Genomic DNA, 17,276 nt, shown 5'->3' on the forward strand with positions numbered 1-17,276 from the left:
AGTCGTACGTTAGGTTGCACAGCAGTGGCCCTTGCCTGAGAGCGGATCTCAGGCGATGATCGCTACATGATAACCCTCGCGTTGCTCAACCTCCATGCTCCTCCAGGAACTTCTTCGTCAGTGATTTACCACAATACAACCAGTCGTTCAACACTTTGAAGAGTAATTTTCCTCCGAGCAGCTGTGTTCGCCCATTGGAGACATGGGTAGAGTACATGGGTTGGCAATATTCCCTGCTGAACGGACCCCATTGTCAACCATCAACCCGCTTGTGTCCTCTTTGCATCGATATTGTGAAGTTGCATTTGACTTACCTCCTGGAGGCACACCTAAACTCCATATACTGATCCTCAGTCCATTCCTGATCCCTCGGACCTGTTTCATTTTAAAAAGTCATTCTGCGCTCGAGTCTTAGGGAGCTTAGGGAGCGTTACGTTCGCGATTCATCATGGTTCAGAATATACTCACATTTTTTTTTTTTCGTTTCGACCCACAACCAGCACCGACCGTCAAATACACTTCCTGTATCTACCACCCCCTGCCTGCCAACGCCACTTGTCAACGTAGTGGCCCTTTCGTGCAAGCCATGCAAGCTGCCTGTTGTCGACGCTTTCGCGTCAGGAAAACAGGTGTGTTGACTTTTTTTATTGCTGTGATCGAGGTCTAATACATTAATTCACAGTACGTCGCTGTAGCTGGTGCTCCTATTAACGACGATGGCTGGATACGTGAAGTCTTCGATCTTGCTTTTCCTTATCTCGACCCACAACAGCCGTCAGCAAATGGCAGACTAATACTGGGGAGCATGATGGGTTCATAATCTCGCTGCTTCAAATAATCTGATTTGGCGTACGTTTTCCTATATTTTAATGTTGATTGTCGTCGCTTGTCGCGTTCTTATCCATGAACGTGGAGTGCTGTTATGTTGTTATCCCTCCTCGAGATGGCATCTCGATTCAGAAGTCCATCAAAGAGGTCTCTGTTTGTAATTGTGTGGTGAGAGAATTTCTGGGGTCAAATGCTAAAATAACTCTTGAACGAGTTGCCAGACGTCAGGCCTTAGTGCGATTCGCGATGTTTCATACTTCCGTCGGTCCACCTTACAGGTGCGTCTGTTTTTCTACTGCACCGTGCCACTCCTCTCTGACCATCAGCGTAGCTATGTCCCTTCTTCCACAACTCGAGGGGTCTTCCTCAGAGTGCTAGATTTCTAAAATACATAGGACTTGTACAGCTTGACCTGTTATGGATGGTTCTATACACCGGCAGGTGGGAATGGAATGGTCTAATCGACCCTTTCTACACAGAAACTTTGGCCATGGCTGTGTGCCGACAAACAAGGAGATTAGCAATGCGCAGCTGTCCTGACATTCAAGAATTTTTCGCTCTTCTTCCTCGAGCCAGCCCCTTGGTAACTTGAACATCTCATCTTAACTTCCAGTGCGGATAAACTGACGATAGGCTTCAGCAGGCAAAGTGATCGTCCATCTTCAAAATCCTCATCCCCATCAGGTCTGCCCAACACTAGGAGAGCTCGACACTATTCCTTCGAACACAGTCACATAATACGGGACCTGCTTTTAGCTACTTGCCATTCCCACTGCCAATTTCTTCGACATCGATGCAGCCCGCCGCTGCAGCAAACAATATGATTCTGAATCCGATAATGACCCTGGAAGGGCATGACAAGTATATCCGGTCGATATCCTACTTTCCAGACGGCCGGCGAATGATTAGCGGCTCTTGGGACAAGACTGCTTGGCAGTGGGATCTACAGGTGGGTAAGGAGATTGAGGAAGCACGTGGCGTTTGTGAACGGGGAATATGGGCGGTGGGGGTATCCAGGGATGGTCGATGGGCTAGCACAGGGGGCGGAGGTGTCGGTCACGGGGAGCTCAAAGCCATCGAGGTTGAGACGGGAATCGTCAAGAAATTCGAAGGTCACTCGCGTGGGATCAGCTCTATAGATATCTCTACGGACAGCAATTTCCTGGCGAGCGGGTCATGGGATCGTACATCGCGGATATGGAGCTTGGGCACTGGAGAACTCGTGGCCGGTCCATTCGAGACCATCGATTGGGTGGGCGCGGTTCGTTTTTCACCAGACTCAAAGAAGCTCGCAGTGAAGTCAGAGGCGGGGAAGTGCCTTGAGGTGTGGGATGTCCACACAGAGACTTTGGACGTTAGAGTTGGAGAATTCGGTGAAATACCCTTCTCATCTGCGCCAGTGTTCTGGACAAACAAAAACACCATTGTAGCCGCATTCACCTTCACATTTGATGACGCGACAACAATCTATGAGTTTGACGCGTTGACACTGGAGACTGTTGGAGCTCCCTTCGAAGCGCACACCAAAGTCATTCGCGGTCTAGTGCTTTCATCTAATAATGCTCTCCTCGCCAGCGCTGCGGATGATAACACCATCAAGCTCTGGGCCTTCGGGTCCCGCCAGCTCCTCGCCTCCTTCAACACTCGGACTCCCAACGTCCTCACCCTCTCACCCAACTCCCGCCAACTAGCTTACACGTCAGGTCGCAAGATATATATATGTAACACTCCACTCGACATCTTGGCCAGCATCGGGGGTGCGCTTGGAGTACGGGGCGGTGTACGTATTCCCCACATATTGTATCATCCGTTCGCTGACATTCCCTTACAGGCCAGTGCAGATACGAATTCAAGGCTCGATCGCCTACTGAATGTCTGTATTTCATGATTTTGCTCATTTGCACAACTCATCCATTGCCATCATTGCAGTCTCATGCAAGCCGTCACCAAGCGACATCGCCGGTCAAATCGTTCGCCCACAGACCGCACAGGCCTCCACCTAAGACACACCCACAGCAGCCCGTTTTACTGCGTCACCTCCGAAAAATTATTCGCTTCTCTTCTCGCACAATCACCGTCCCTCCTGTTCGGAACGATCAGACTCGTGATCTGCTAGATGTACGTCTCTTCATTTTGAATCATCATTCACAATTGGTTCGACGATCTTCCGACAGTTTCCCGCCACGTCTCCCCTACCATCCAACCATCATCTCTTGGGGCAGGCCACAACTCACTTTGATGATGTCGGTCTTCACTTTTGATAAACGTGCAATGCATTATTGACGAAACTCACAGCACCCCGCACGGCACTCCTGCACCAACGACCTCGTCAATCGTGTCCCAGTTCCCTGGCAGCCGCAGCAAGCACATTACGAGGGGGACAGTTTGCCCCACTCGAACGGAGCTGTCCAGTTCCTGCGGCAGCACCTTTCCTTCTGTAAGCCAACACCCGTCCACGAGCCACCGGTCGTTGAAGTCCCAGCTGGACGCAAGTTCAAGGTAATGTGGATCTTTTTACCTCCCCTTTGTTTGTTTGCTGATCGGTGCCCTACAGCGACTTGCTGCTGCCAAGCTCCCGCAATACATCAAAGTCGACGACACCCGGTGTCCTCCTAGACAGCAGCTTACCATGCCGCAGGACATGGGGAAAGACTATTCACCATCTGAGTTATCTGACATTGATTCGCTCCCAGACGTGCATTGGTGCAAGGCGTTCTTCTGCTACTACTCGTGCTGGTCCCATGGCAGACTGAGGATGCCTCCGCGATGGCGCTTGGAAAATGTGGACTCACCTCACCAGGACAAAACGACGAGAAAATAGAACCGGTCGTTGTGTGGCTCGCTGTCACAGCTAGTCCAATGAATGTCTTGCACCTGATGGTTTCTACATGGATATATAGTATAACAGCAACATTCAAGATCAAAACATCGTGAATTCAAACTCATGTTTTACACTCATTGACACTGCTCATCTATCACAGTCTGATGCAACTCGTCGTTCTGCTGCCGCGCGCCGTAACCCACCAACATTGCCTGACGTACGGAGGCCGCAAAGACCTTCGCCTGCAGTAAACCCGTGGCAACCCTTTTTCCTTCGTCACCTCCGAAAAGCCCTTCGCTTAGGTCGTCCGAGTCCTGTTCGAAACGATCAGCCTCGTGATCCCCTAGATGTATGTTTCTCTATTTGTTTGTCTTGAGCATTGATTCAGTTGGGCCGCAGTTCCCCGCTACGTTGCCTCTGCCCCACAACTTACCTCCCTTGGGGCATTCAGATGCAGATTCTTGCGAGAACGTGAGCGTCCTAGACACTCCTGCAGTCAATATTTACACTCACACCTTTTCAGTCTCGGACCACACCAACAATGCCCAATACCCAATTGTCTGCTGCTGTTCCCATCACCTTCGAATCCCGCCTACGCGAACAATCGACCTGGTCTGTTCATGCAGCAATGCCTATCATCGATGTCCCTCTCGCGCAGGGTAAAGAGGTGGGCTTGATTGGGTTTTCTCATTGTTTCGATGTCTCATGCATCATTTTACAGCGCAACGCCGCAGCAGATGCGCCAAGAAATAACGATGATTTGGTACCTGATGAATATTTCGACCCTCCTTCACCGAACTCCAATTCACAAGAGCAATCCAGGGCTGCAGTACAACCTAATACGGGAGAGCATGGAGGCGACCGGTCGTGTTTCTGCTTCTAGAACGGTTGTGTTGATATTTTCCGTGTATTATTGTTGTCGGTCCTCGCTTTGTGATGAGTGAGGACATGCGATATCTAGCTGATTTATACTTACAAAACGAACGCACATAATCAGTCAATGCGCATGCGTAATACTACTAAACCTTCCAAAGAGACACTCTCCTACTCCGAGCCCCACCACAAGGGAGAGTATGAAACCCAGCTGGTATGTCCTGTCCACATTAATATTCAGTAAATCAACAGCTCGCCGATCAAAATGACACGACATACATGACTGTCAGCATGAAGAGGTAACCCAGCAGCGCCTGCGCTGCAAAGATGACCCCACGTGTAATGTCATGCGCAGGAATGAAGGGAGGCGTGAACCGTTTTATGAACGAGATGGGAGATGATGGAGTTGGTAGGGTATGTAGTTTATTTGACGTAATGATATTCGCTCTAATCATTCGTAAGAAGAATTCATTCTATGCAACGCAAAATAAGGAAAAGGACGTACTGCTGGCCCCAGTGGAATTCCATCACTCCTCGACAAGCTGCTATCCAGCGCTCGACCAACGCCAACATAAACAGTGCGATACATGTGCCAATCATAGCTCCCGAACTCTTAGGAACCCAGCCAAGGAACCACACTGTATGCTGGCATGTTAGAAGAGCTCATTCCTGAGAAAACATAACCCACGGTTGTCTCCTGGGGTAAAGTGCAGGTACGCGAGCATGTTCCCCACGGCAAGACTCATACCATCATCCATGGACATATCCATGCCATTGTCAGCGAGACAACGTTGACTCAAGCATAAGAGACAGAGGGCCAAAGATTGCCAGTTCATCTTGCAGGCGTTTGCAGGTCACAGCGGGTGTGCGCAGTTACAGTAGGCCAAGGTGTTCGGGCTAACCGTGAGAAATTCCTTCCCCTAGCGGAACGACGCTAAATCGAAAGTATACGGTGATCCCTTCCTGAACTCCAGTAGGGCAAACCATCGGTAGATAGAAGACAGAATCGTCGCAAATCGGAGCAATCGTCATACAATCAGTTGGAGGGAAATAGTTCCGGCAGTTAAGACGTAGAGGAATCAGGCTTCATGACAACTGCGCTCTCGGTCGCATTGGTCTGCGTCTTGACAATCCTGGGGCACACCATCCGGATTCTGCGGCACTATATATACAATTCTAGTCGGGATATGTGGATCGCGGATCGATTCGGTGTACAGGAAGCGTCGCAGAGGTCGCAGACAATGTGTTGTTGGCAAGAAGGACAGAAGTGTAATTATCACGATGGGCCATCCGCTACAAAGTATTTTGTTCATGCTGAGAACCTGTAAAGCTTGGATTCAGAAAATCTGCGCTAAATCTGCAGAATTTTGAGTGCAAGAGGTCGAAGAAAGCGGACTAGTCGAGAGAGACTCAGAGAGAGGCAATTTCGCGCTGCGTGGGAATTATCATGCCTTGAACGTTACCTCCCTGATCGATCGATGTTATGGCAGATTTACATCGCAGTGACGCGGTATGTTTTTGTGTCAAAGTCGTACACACTAGTGAACGGGCAGTTTTCTGAATGGACATTCGGGGAGAAAGGCAAGCATGGTGTTCGTGCTGAAGAAGTTGGCGCTTCCCGAACTTCATAAACACATTCGCAAGTCACTCAAGGTACGTGCATACAATTGACTTCGCAGTCGATGTCCCAATTCTGATGGTCAAGCTGTTAATAAAGGTGCGCCATGAATTTACCCAGGCGCGAAAATGGCCTCAACATTACAAGCATTGACCACAGGACCATGTCATATACCTTTTGATCACGGAAAAAATGAAAACAGCAATAACTTTTATGGATGGTCAAGAGGGTATCATGGTATTTTCATCGACGAATGCACAGCAAGGAGCGTAGTGACAAATAACGTTCATCGAAGTATGGTATACTGTCCCAGTGAGTACCCTGCATCCTACGCCATGATCCGCCTATAGGTTGACATTGACGGGAGTGCAGCCAAGGCTGACAACACCGTTCTGGAGAGGGGTACGTTAGTCGAATTCAAACCTAACGAAGATTCGACGGAACTCACGTATTTGTTGTCCTCGCAGCAAAGTGGCTGCTGGTTAGCAGAGCAGCCGTCGGAAGTGCCGACAACGCTAATGCCAGAGCAGGTGAGACCAACGTAAGCGTTTACCACTGCAACAACGTCGACGAGGCCGGTCTCGTTGAAGGCTTTTTGAGCAGCGTATGAATCATACTACAGGTCTGTCATTAGAACTTCGTTGCACGCCTCGCATGATTGGAGACTCACGCTGGTGCTGTTGTTGCAGCACTGAATTTCACCAGTGTTGCACTGGCCGCTGTCACCAGCAACAGCGAGGAGGGCGAACGGAATGAGAGCGAGGATGTTGGCGATCATTTTTGAGCGGTTGAAGATGATACTCGGTGGGTAGAGGATGAGTGACTTTCAACTTTTTGCCTTGCTTTTATGCATTTCTCTCCATTGTTTACGGAATTCTGTATGTGGAAATTTTAAAGGTGAGAATTTTTCATCCTCGCCTCCGAATTCTGATCAGTCGGTTTGTGGCGAACACGACAGCAATGAACCCATACGGACTTGTTAATCTTCGGAAGCCGCGAAAAAAATCGTAACACTGCGAGCTGTGCCAAAGTCGCATCAACGTACTAGAGGCGGTTCTTTGAACAACTACATCTTCAGGGAGCTGCGAAGGGCAAGCAAGGTGGTGTGTGCTGGCGAAGTTGGTGCACTTGCTTCAACAACTAAACATGAGTCAAATCATTGCGTTGCACAAAAGACTGTCGGATCTTTTGCCTAGCTGGCATACGTATGCGATATTTTGGGATGTAATTGTCTTCAAGTTTGTGCAGGCCCTTCCTGGATGCACGATGCACTGATGGGCCCATAGACATGCTCGTACTTGCGTCGGTCATCTCATCACGCTTTATGAAGATGCGAGTTCTACGTGGAATATGCTAGCGCCACAAAGCATTGGTCTAAGTGCTGTAGTGTGATCGGGATTGTATGAGACCCATTGAACAAGATTCCATACATATTACATACGACACTATGCCAGTTTCTTGGAGTCTTCCGAGTTGCCGCTCGAGCTCTCGATATTGTGCCCATACAATAGCACCTTCTTTCGCGCGCCCCCAGGCTATGCCGCTATGCACAACAGAGGTTCTTCTAATTTTTCCAAGGCGGGGAACATATCGATTTTCAAGCTCCTCGGAATATGCGCCGACACGTGAAGGAGTACCCGCAAGAAAATATACAAATGCACCGACTAAGGCTGCGGGCAGCAAAAGATGCGTGTGGGCAGTGCACGCGGGCGTTAGCTGACTTCGAGATCGATGTGTCTAAGAACCGAAAACTGCAAAGTTCAAACTATTAGGCTTCAAATGAATCACGTGACCTGAAAACCTCAAGGCTTGAAATCGTCACTGTCAACCACGACGACCAGCCCTCATCCCCAGTGAGAATTGGCTGTGCCCGGATAGGGCCGAATATGTCGAGATGCGCGTTTGAGAGACAGAGCACATACTTGCGCATCTCGCCCGATATCCGGACTCACAGCATATTTTCTATAAGACGGGGCAGTGCCTCGTGTGCTCTCTTGTGCTTCTTTTTACACTGCGCATATCTAGGCATATCCACGCACAATCGTGCTGTCCTCCCAGAATGTGCTCAAAAAGTAGCCAATATGCTCATATTGTTTGAGTAGGCATATCCACGCACACTTGCGCTGTCCTCCCAGAATGTGCTTAAATAGTGTCAAATATGCTTTGATTGAATGCTAGGTATTATGCAGAATACAATCGGTATACGAAAGCAGCTGGAAACTGGTGCGAAACAGGTGGAGTATACCTTGAGAACACGTCGAGAGCCGAGCAGAAAGGATGTAAACAGCAGAGCGGATCGCAAACATCGAGAGCCAAGTAGAAAGGACGCAGACGGCAGAGCAGATCGAAAACATGTCGAGACCAGGCAGCGGGATCGAAAATAGGAAGTGGATAACACAGCAACGAAGGTGTGGCAGACGCTGGTAGCAGAATGGAGTGAAAGGCTAGTAGATTTGGCCCTCGTTGACATTCTTATTCCACGCGTCGTTGGACACCTGCAAAAACATTGATTAGTACCATAGACAACCGAGTAAACACAATATACCAAATTCTTGGCTTCCTCGTTGTATTTCTAAAAATCGAGCAAATAAGAGTTAGTTAGCACGTACAAGACTCGGAGTAGCCGACTTACTCCAAGCTGATCTGATGTCAATGTCCCGTAGAAGGCATTAAACTCGTCCATCACGGAATCGGGCTGGAGATGCTTTAAATAGATATTTATGCCAAAATCAAATAAAAAATGCGCAGATTATATCCAAAGACAGAGTATTGTAAAAACATCAGCATTATAACGTCAAACAACAATACATTGCAAGAGGACTTCAATTCTGATGAAGCATCGTAGGTCTCGCAACTGTGACAGTCAGCAGATAAACACTTGAAGGAAGACCCGCATCTCTGCAAAATGATGGTCACCCGCTGTACGAGCTTGACTTCGTGGTGGCTGTTTGTAATCAGATGCAGTCGGCAGACGAGAGCTACAGTATCCTTATAATAGTTATGCATTATCGTCATCCCTCACCGTTGTGGAGTGTCTATGCAAATGCTTTGCAATATCCTCACAATATCCTCGCAAAATTTACGTTGTACTGAACGTTTGAACCTGGGCCAGTGAAAACAAGACTTACAAAAGCGAATTTTTCACCTAAGAAAAAAAAGCGCCGCGGTATGATAGAAGTCAGCCCTTGCTCATGATTGAAAAAAATCTCCCGGAAGATGAGATCTGCAGCCGAGCGACATGCTTGTGAGGTATCGAGCGTTGAACACAAGGACATAGAATATACATTAAAACCATCGAGGTATGAGTGTCGAACACAAGTACATAAAATATACATTAAAACCGTTGAAAAGCAACTGCGCGGGTGCGCAAGGAACGAAAGAGCAGAAACGTCCAAATCGGCATACAATGTACCCCGTTCTACATGCCATAGGCGTAGCTCTGATAAGGATCATTCAATGACCCGGCAACACCGACCGTGCCAAAAGGGCTCACGTTAGCATATCCAGCAACGCCCGTATAGCCAGTGGCTTGGGTATGAGGGGGTGTCAGGCTCGTGCTATGAGGAGAGGTGCCTTGCAAGACATATCCGTCGATCGAACGCGCCTGAACACCGTGCATTTGGGGACCGAGGCGAGAATGGCCGTAGGAGCCTTGCGCTTGGATACCATACAAGCCTCCCTGGGCATAGACATCAGCAACACTGGTAGGGTGCATTCCCTGGGGGATGTACCGGGCCCCTGCATTGTGGTGACCGTGACCATGATAACCGGGGTTGCCACCGTAATGGCCAGAGTTGCCCATGAGCATCATGCCATAAGGGGCATGATAGCTGAAGTTCTCGACGTTGGCCTGTTCCCGCTGCAACACGGTTTGGATCGTAAGGAGTGTTGCGGATTAAGGGAAGGACTGGGCGAATGCTTTTGAGGAGGAGCATACGCTGCGCAGGATCGGCATAGTCTAGCGCGGTCTACAAGAATGTCCAGCCCAAGCGACAAATGCACAAAAGAAAAATGGTACCTGCACACAATAGTTGCCATACGAGTCGCGAAGTAGTTTCTCCAAGCGGGAGCGGTTGAGTAGCTCTTCAATCGAAATTTTCCTGGTACTGTGTTCGGCCACACAAGATGCACCAGTCCCAGTCGGCATGAAAACGTCCATCAAGATTTAAAAAAATGCTCACTTTTTGAACGAGCGCCAACGCGTTATAAGTGATATCGCTCACAAGCTGGATGCGCTGGTGGTCCGAAGCATGGTCAATGCAACGCTGCAGAACCCAGCATCCATGGGGGTGGGTAGCGACCTGCCCAATCAGATGTGGCGCGATGATAAGTCAGCTCGCTCGTTCAAGCATCACTCACCTTTGATAACCTCTTCTCGAGCGAGGGAACCCACATAGAACGCATAACTGGTGGAATCAATAAGATATTTTTATTGATTGGGGTCCGGGGCGCTGATAGGTCAATGTTCGGGTTGATCGTAGTGCAGCACCAAGAAGGATGTTTCTGTGATTGATGGCGGGAAGAAAGGGTGTTGTCGATGGTCGCTGCGTCGAGAACTCGAACTCAACATCCACTGGCAAGTCTTTCAAACTCCGATTTATTTACTGTCTATGATACTAAGTCGAGATCACCAATCGTGACTCGTTGTCACACGGGAGAAGCACTGAGAAGCAACGAAGTTTTTAGAATGAATATGAAACGCTAAGATATGATGAAGGAACAGCTAGAATCTCCCTACGACGTACAGAAGGCTAATATGCATCGTTCGCGGTCCGTTAGCCATTAATGCGTTGCTCCAATACAGGAGTCGTTCCTCGTCACCGAATCAGGCCAGGACCGAAACTGGCTATCGTCAACGGAAGTATGAGGCCCGCTCCAACAACGAGCGCCAGCACGCATCCAATCCTTGCAGACAAAGATAGTCCGAATTCAGCAGTAAATACACCTGCCAGAAATCCGAGGATGGAAAATCCCAAACTGCAGTGGTCCCCGTGAGTAATGAGACATTTTGATCCAAGTTTTAATTACCTCGTCAGGTACAAAAAACTCGGTATACTTGCGATGATAGCAAGACTGGCCATCTTCTCCTGTAGATAATACACCTGTCAAGTTGATAACGTCAGGCCCGTGTTACGGAAAATGAAATCGTTCGAACCGCAAAGTCAAGGGATCTTAACCTGTGACCAAAGTGTTGTGCTATTGCGCACCCGATAATACAGTAGAAACTGAGAACGAAGGAGATAGAGCACATCGTTTTCGTGGTAAGTTGCGTGCCCAAACCTGGGACAGCAAGGATGCTGGCGTTGACGGCCATGATGACACTTGCCTGTCAGAGCAGACGAAGTCATAGTAAGCATGTTCATTTAGGTCCGCGACAGAGCACTTACCACGGTGGTTTGAGCTTTAGCCTGGGCACTGAAATTGTCAGTAAAACTCCTTATGTCCACCACATTCACGAGACCATCAACGTAAATCGTTTTAAGGCGTCTAAGCATCATCAATGGAATCCAAAGCATGGCGGCTGCAGCGCCAGCGATCAAGGGAGAATCTTCGAGGTCTCTGCGTTTTTCGGCCAGTGAGTGCATTCGTATCAGGCGAGCTTCGGGTTGGCCATAATGGTTCAGGTATTCGTGATGACCTGTTTTGATCGCTTGATTCAATGACGTATGGTATGAGAAAACGGGATCGTACGGAGCATATGCAATATTTTGCCTCGCGAAAGATAAGTTTTCTGATTGCCAGCTACCTTAAAGCTCACGCACCACATATTGCAACACCTGGTCCCTTCATGGTCCCATCAGGTTCTGCAAGTTCCTCTGTGTCAGTCATCAATTTGATAATATTAATGTGGGTTGAACGGTGAAGATAAAGGTACGTGCCAGCAATGATCAGCTCATCGGTCATTTCCTTCATCTGGTCCAGAGTCCAGAATATTGAAGCCGCTGTTGACTGTTCAATGGCCAATGCTTCTGTTTGTTGTTGAGGTACTTTCGATCGGGCTCTATAACGCTAAATAACTCACCTACGCGATACCAGTTCAGCTGAATTCGCAAAGCTCTTACTTCGGAGAGGGGTATTGTGATTTCGTGAGGAAAATATTCGGCATGTTTCCTACTCAATCAGTAAGAAACGTTCCGTGTCAGTATAACAATCGCTTACCAAAATTGAGCCTCCAGTTCGAGTCCTGTACAATCAAGTCTAAGAATCAATGGACAAAAAAGGGACGTACTTTTATGATTCCAGTGCGATGCCATAGATTCCTGGAAAAGAAGGTAGCCATTCACTGGCTCCACCCAGGTAATGATATGATTTTCTGGGACGACGTAATAGTACGGATAGACTTCCTTCTCTTGCACTACGATCGGCTCCACGACTAGCAAATATCCCTTTCCGTTTAGCTTGGCTCTTGACGCTCTGACCCAGGACTCAAGCCTCCGGAGCCGTTCCTCTGAACAAGTCCTCAAGTTCATTTCGGCGAATGTTTTCTTTATTAGACAAAGTGAGCGTGTAAATCAAATACTAGCCCGCACTCACCATTCCCGCATTGTAGTTGTATACGGCTCCTGACGGGTGAACCAGCTCGGGTCCAACCCCCGCGCATCTCGGACCTGTTGATGCCGCGGTTAGATCAACATCGTCAGTAACAAAGGTTACCAACTGAGGCAATTCGATCTGCATCACGTCGATGTCATAGTTGCGCTGTAGAGAATCCCTATGTCATTGTGTGAGTACTCCGTGTTCGTCCTGTAATATTGACGACACTCACGGTGGACCGTGCCATTTCGGTGTACCGCCCGAGTTGTGTAGGGCCAGATAGGAATACTGCAATCGAGCAGCTGCGACATCTATCAAACAATTCTTTTAGCTGGGGTCTCGCTAGACAAATAGCTTTAGAGCTCGCGGTTGAACAAAGTACGTACCGTCACCCGTCGTGGCCATCGTTCGTTCAACATTCACACGATGATAGTGAGGTATTGATATTTTTATATTTCACCGCCACGCACGATTCTGATCATAATACCTCCGCTCGGAACAACCCTGAAACCAGGGTCCATGGATATAATTAGCGAAGGCAGTTGGAGTGATCATGAGGGATATAGGATATAGTAGGTGACATATAGCAAGATCATTATGGTACTGTGCTAGTATGTATGCAGGCCTATGGAAAAATCAGACCGATTGTGATCTTGCGCGGAATCTGATATGTGCTAAATTACTGTACAATTGTTGTAGCGCTGAAATGTGGGGGGATTTGAAGATCTATGCTACAAGCTGGATATCTCATGATGGATGATGGATATATGGGATGTGTCAGGCCCTGCTATATGCGTAAACGCCTAAGGCGTGACAATCATCCCCGAGTCCGAATCATTATAGCTATGTACATAGATGGCGTGTGTGAATCATGGTTGTGCTAATGAAATTCGCGTGACGTACCCGAAGCATTGCTCTCGCTTTATTCACAGCATGGATGAACGTTATCTTTAACGTCACGACCGGACGGCGCGTGGGCGGGACGGCGACCGATTGAACGGGACGCTGTATATCTCGGGTAAGCCATCGGTGAGAAGTTCCTGACAGAACTCACCGAATCGAACCACAGATCAACTTGCGTCTGATAGAAATCGTTAGTTACTGTCGCTGATTACAGTCGTTACTTACCAAAAACTTTCCTGCCTTTCAGTGGCAGCGATCCTCTACAGGCCGCGTGGTTTGTTGCGGGACATCTGTGTTATGATATGTTACGATGCGGGGTTTGACGGTTCGACAGGGGCTATTTGGCCGTAAGTATAATGCAAATGGTAGTTGTCGTGTATTGGCGTGGGTAAGGCGGGTGATCAATTGTCTATAAGCGGAACTTCAATTCTGCCCAGGTTAATTTCTAACTCCGAATGTATCTGACTGTTTGCCGAGGTTTGCCGGACGGGAATACCAGCCAGCCGTACTTTGGGCCGTACTGTTTCCGCCGATCAGTGACGTAGTTAGCTAAATAAATATTGTTTAAGTGCTGGAGCGCACTCACCCCATGGCATGATGCGAATTTGAACCTCTTGTGATCGTATCTCAATACCATGCAGTGTTTGACTGCTCTGCCAATTTCGAGCTCTGTGCGATGTGTGCTCTTCAAGCTTCATAGTCGGCCAATAAACGTTTAAAACTTGTTTCCAGAAGACGAGCCAAAATGCATGGGATTACGGCTTTCTGGGCATACAGGACAGCTCCAAAGATTGTTATACATGGATTTAGTACAAGATGGCATACGAAAAAAGCGGCGCCGTACGTCCTATTTACTTGCGCGAGAATGATGACATGGGCAAGTCCCACGCGACTCTCAGAGACTTCGGGGAACTAAAGCCGTTGCTATTGGGAAGCGCGCCAAACTGATCAGAGGGGATTGGCTGAACAACGATAGGCCGAACGTCTTCCAGGACCATTTCGCCTGTCACCAGTAGTGTCAGAGATAGTGCTTTTCGCAAGTCGCGACTTTGCAGCGATCTGAAGAACATTAGAACTCCTAAATGTAGATCATGATGAGCTAGGTAAAACAGTGCACATATGAAATTTACGTTATGAAGGGGGAGACTCCTCACGGCCTCCGAGAACGTTGGATACATGTGTGGGTGCTCGTACATATGGTCTAGAGCCGCCATGATAATGGCATTCCTCGGCGCTGGTTCCAGGATATTAGCGCTGGCGTCGATATCGATGTTCACCTCGACCTCGGCCTCAGCTTCGTTTCCGACCCTCTGGCTTCGCTCATGATCTTCCTCTTCTTTAATTCATCCTTCACCATGAGAAGTAGAATATGGTAAACCTGACATATTGATGCAAATTTCGTTAGTTCGATACAAAGGGTAAGGGTGAAGAAAGACTTGCGAAAGTCATTAAATTTCCAGCCAGGTGTTGGGCTAAACAATTGAACCTTGACAGAACCTCTTCTGGAAAAAGGTCGCCGATTCTTCCATTGGAATTTCCATCCGATAACCCGTCGACAGGGTACAAAAGGGACCCCCACAGAATTTCTCGAAATACCTGGTGACTTATGAGGTCCGAAATTGCTTGCTGGATCTGGAAACAAAAAACGCTTGAGGTCAAATTATGCTAGTTGGTCTGCAGTCTCTTACCTGAGAGGATTGGCCCGAGTTAAGAGCCAGAACGAAGGAGATAGCCTTCTCGATCGTCTTGGTACCGGCAAAGTCGGGGTGCGCTGACATCGCACCTTTCAGGATTTTTCCTAGGTCCGATTTGGCACTGGAGAACGACTTAACCAGCTGCTCAAATTAGTTCCTAGGAGGAAGCGAAAGCAAGGACAAGGGAAAACATACACTTAAGCGAAGCACAGGCCATCCAGCAGACACGGTTTCGGTCTCTGAAATCCTCGCGATCACTGATCAAACTGTAAGATAGCGACACATAACGACAACACCCAAAATGCAAGACACCGACCTGGGTGGGACTCCATGTCCTCGTAGGTCTTGTGAGTCATGTTTAAACTAGTGAGAAAACAAATAGTTATCAGACGTCGCATGCTTGTCGCAGAAATCCGAAATGGGTTTCCGGAAGCTCCGGTCCACAACCCGCCTATGAGCAAGCACCTTGTTAGCGTGATTATTCGATTCCCAGGGCGTCCTCCTCATGTAACGAAGTATTGGTGAGCGGTTGTTCTTGTCCACGCCGGTATTGGTGGAGTCTCTCCATTCCAGGCTGGGATACATGGTGTGTTGCTGCTCACCGAAGGCTAGCTCGAGTTGTGTTTCATTTGTGTCCTCTGGAATGAGATACTCGTCAACGGCGCTTGCAGAATAGCCAGTGGAGTGGTCGTAGAAGTTGAAGTCACTGTATGCAAGATCAGTGTAATCCAAACATGGCGCAGACGTGCCAATGACAGGCATTTCAGCAGCATGTTGAAGGACCGGATCAGCGAGACCGAAGTGCTTGAGGGGTGGATGTCCCGATGAAAATGGCATAGATGCGCTAAAGGAGGCTGTCTCCACAGCACACGAATCAGGGACAACGAGATGCTCGGGAGGTGGATATCCGAATGGAAACGGAGCATGATGGAATTGTACCGATGCGTTCAACTCTGGAAGCTATCAAATGTGACGATGAAGACTGATGATTACAACTAAATAACAAAACTCACCAACCACGAAGGAAGCGCTAGCCTCTGACACCTGGTCTGCAACAGGTAGAATTGATTGATCGAACGTAGGCAAACCGCTCTCCAACTGATTTCGCAATTGAATAAGCGAACTGTCTGGGGAGGCGAAGCTCTCACCGTTGTCGCGAATAAATTGTGGATATGTGCATATCCCCCGCGCCGGGGACAACTAGCGTTCCAACCTGTTGAAGTACATGAATCCAAGGCTGATCATTCTCGAATACTTTGTCACACTACGAACGAATCAATACGATGAGAGAATTATTTGATTTGAGGAGACAAACTCACATAGATGGGGTAGATTGTGAGTGTAGTCGGCCAAGTATCCGATGAGAACGAATTCTGCCCCCGTAAAAGTGACAAACGGATGCTAAAATCGCAGGTTAAAAGGAAACAACGGCTGCAGCGCTGATGGACGGCGACGAACCACTTCGTTCTAGAGGGAAAGATTCAGCGGATGATTTGTAGTATAGAGCTTACTTACAGTGAGTTGTATGAGGCGAAGAACGGAATTCCGTTGTGGCATGTATAGCCACACATTAGACATTGACGGAACACTGTCCATGATTAGGGTAGCAGGCAAGCGAATTGGCAACAAACGAAGACCAACCATGTATTATAAAGACTGGCCATGCATTATCAATGGCCGGAAATCAAAGATGGTCACAAGCGAATAGCTAAGAATGCATGGTAGGCAGGGGCGGTGGGCGAGGCGGTGGGCAGGAATGGTGGGCAGACGTGATGGACAGTCATGAGTAATGAAAATTGTGCCATCGAGTAATGTAACACATACTACTTCACATTAAGGCCGACGAGGAATTCAAATCGCGCCCATCGACTGGCGTCAGTTGCTGTGATGTAACATTAATTTTCGTAATCAAAATCGAGGGTGCAGTCCATGAACATCTCATCTAGCGCCTCGATAATCGATTCCGTGCTCGCATTCCTTTCTGGCCCCAAAAAGCACGGCTCCT

General features: G+C 48.3%; 7 protein-coding genes across 7 annotated transcripts; 2 read left to right on the forward strand and 5 right to left on the reverse strand.

Annotated features, from left to right (window-relative positions):
* The first annotated feature begins 1,415 nt into the window (after positions 1 to 1,415).
* Positions 1,416 to 3,920, forward strand: DEU56DRAFT_265827 (uncharacterized protein). Its single transcript, XM_041345364.1, has 6 exons — positions 1,416 to 2,608; positions 2,660 to 2,701; positions 2,758 to 2,946; positions 3,003 to 3,071; positions 3,124 to 3,327; positions 3,383 to 3,920. Exons 1-6 carry the CDS (start codon positions 1,622 to 1,624, stop codon positions 3,647 to 3,649), a joined length of 1,758 nt encoding a protein of 585 aa, XP_041200639.1. The 5' UTR covers positions 1,416 to 1,621; the 3' UTR covers positions 3,650 to 3,920.
* A 67-nt stretch (positions 3,921 to 3,987) lies between these two features.
* On the forward strand, positions 3,988 to 4,316 carry DEU56DRAFT_844661 (uncharacterized protein). The gene has a single exon (XM_041355110.1). It carries the CDS (start codon positions 4,001 to 4,003, stop codon positions 4,310 to 4,312), a length of 312 nt encoding a protein of 103 aa, XP_041200640.1. The 5' UTR covers positions 3,988 to 4,000; the 3' UTR covers positions 4,313 to 4,316.
* A 330-nt stretch (positions 4,317 to 4,646) lies between these two features.
* On the reverse strand, positions 4,647 to 5,358 carry DEU56DRAFT_874516 (CTR copper uptake transporter; the record flags this gene model as incomplete). Its single annotated transcript, XM_041355973.1, has 4 exons — positions 4,647 to 4,743; positions 4,802 to 4,969; positions 5,028 to 5,160; positions 5,211 to 5,358. The coding sequence occupies 4 exons, from the start codon at positions 5,356 to 5,358 to the stop codon at positions 4,647 to 4,649; spliced, it is 546 nt and encodes a 181-aa protein (XP_041200641.1).
* A 1,126-nt stretch (positions 5,359 to 6,484) lies between these two features.
* Positions 6,485 to 6,918, reverse strand: DEU56DRAFT_920413 (hydrophobin-251; the record flags this gene model as incomplete). The annotated part of the gene is made up of 3 exons (XM_041358441.1): positions 6,485 to 6,532; positions 6,589 to 6,756; positions 6,811 to 6,918. The coding sequence occupies 3 exons, from the start codon at positions 6,916 to 6,918 to the stop codon at positions 6,485 to 6,487; spliced, it is 324 nt and encodes a 107-aa protein (XP_041200642.1).
* A 1,576-nt stretch (positions 6,919 to 8,494) lies between these two features.
* Positions 8,495 to 10,287, reverse strand: DEU56DRAFT_985471 (uncharacterized protein; the record flags this gene model as incomplete). The annotated part of the gene is made up of 6 exons (XM_041360075.1): positions 8,495 to 8,635; positions 8,686 to 8,712; positions 8,773 to 8,835; positions 9,634 to 9,999; positions 10,049 to 10,108; positions 10,159 to 10,287. The coding sequence occupies 6 exons, from the start codon at positions 10,285 to 10,287 to the stop codon at positions 8,585 to 8,587; spliced, it is 696 nt and encodes a 231-aa protein (XP_041200643.1). The 3' UTR covers positions 8,495 to 8,584.
* A 670-nt stretch (positions 10,288 to 10,957) lies between these two features.
* On the reverse strand, positions 10,958 to 13,079 carry DEU56DRAFT_920415 (uncharacterized protein; the record flags this gene model as incomplete). Its single annotated transcript, XM_041358442.1, has 11 exons — positions 10,958 to 11,117; positions 11,169 to 11,242; positions 11,296 to 11,466; positions 11,528 to 11,852; positions 11,899 to 12,109; positions 12,163 to 12,251; positions 12,300 to 12,324; positions 12,370 to 12,625; positions 12,675 to 12,852; positions 12,907 to 12,985; positions 13,061 to 13,079. 11 exons carry the CDS (start codon positions 13,077 to 13,079, stop codon positions 10,958 to 10,960), a joined length of 1,587 nt encoding a protein of 528 aa, XP_041200644.1.
* A 936-nt stretch (positions 13,080 to 14,015) lies between these two features.
* Positions 14,016 to 16,867, reverse strand: DEU56DRAFT_762490 (uncharacterized protein; the record flags this gene model as incomplete). The annotated part of the gene is made up of 13 exons (XM_041350707.1): positions 14,016 to 14,126; positions 14,164 to 14,269; positions 14,433 to 14,636; positions 14,855 to 14,955; positions 15,174 to 15,209; positions 15,266 to 15,412; positions 15,467 to 15,528; positions 15,588 to 15,615; positions 15,737 to 16,231; positions 16,285 to 16,315; positions 16,420 to 16,535; positions 16,591 to 16,644; positions 16,787 to 16,867. The coding sequence occupies 13 exons, from the start codon at positions 16,865 to 16,867 to the stop codon at positions 14,016 to 14,018; spliced, it is 1,572 nt and encodes a 523-aa protein (XP_041200645.1).
* Between the last annotated feature and the right edge of the window lie 409 nt (positions 16,868 to 17,276).

The sequence above is a fragment of the Suillus clintonianus genome, assembly GCF_016758775.1.
Source record: "Suillus clintonianus strain FC179 chromosome Unknown DEU56scaffold_237, whole genome shotgun sequence".
Lineage (NCBI taxonomy): Eukaryota > Fungi > Basidiomycota > Agaricomycetes > Boletales > Suillaceae > Suillus > Suillus clintonianus.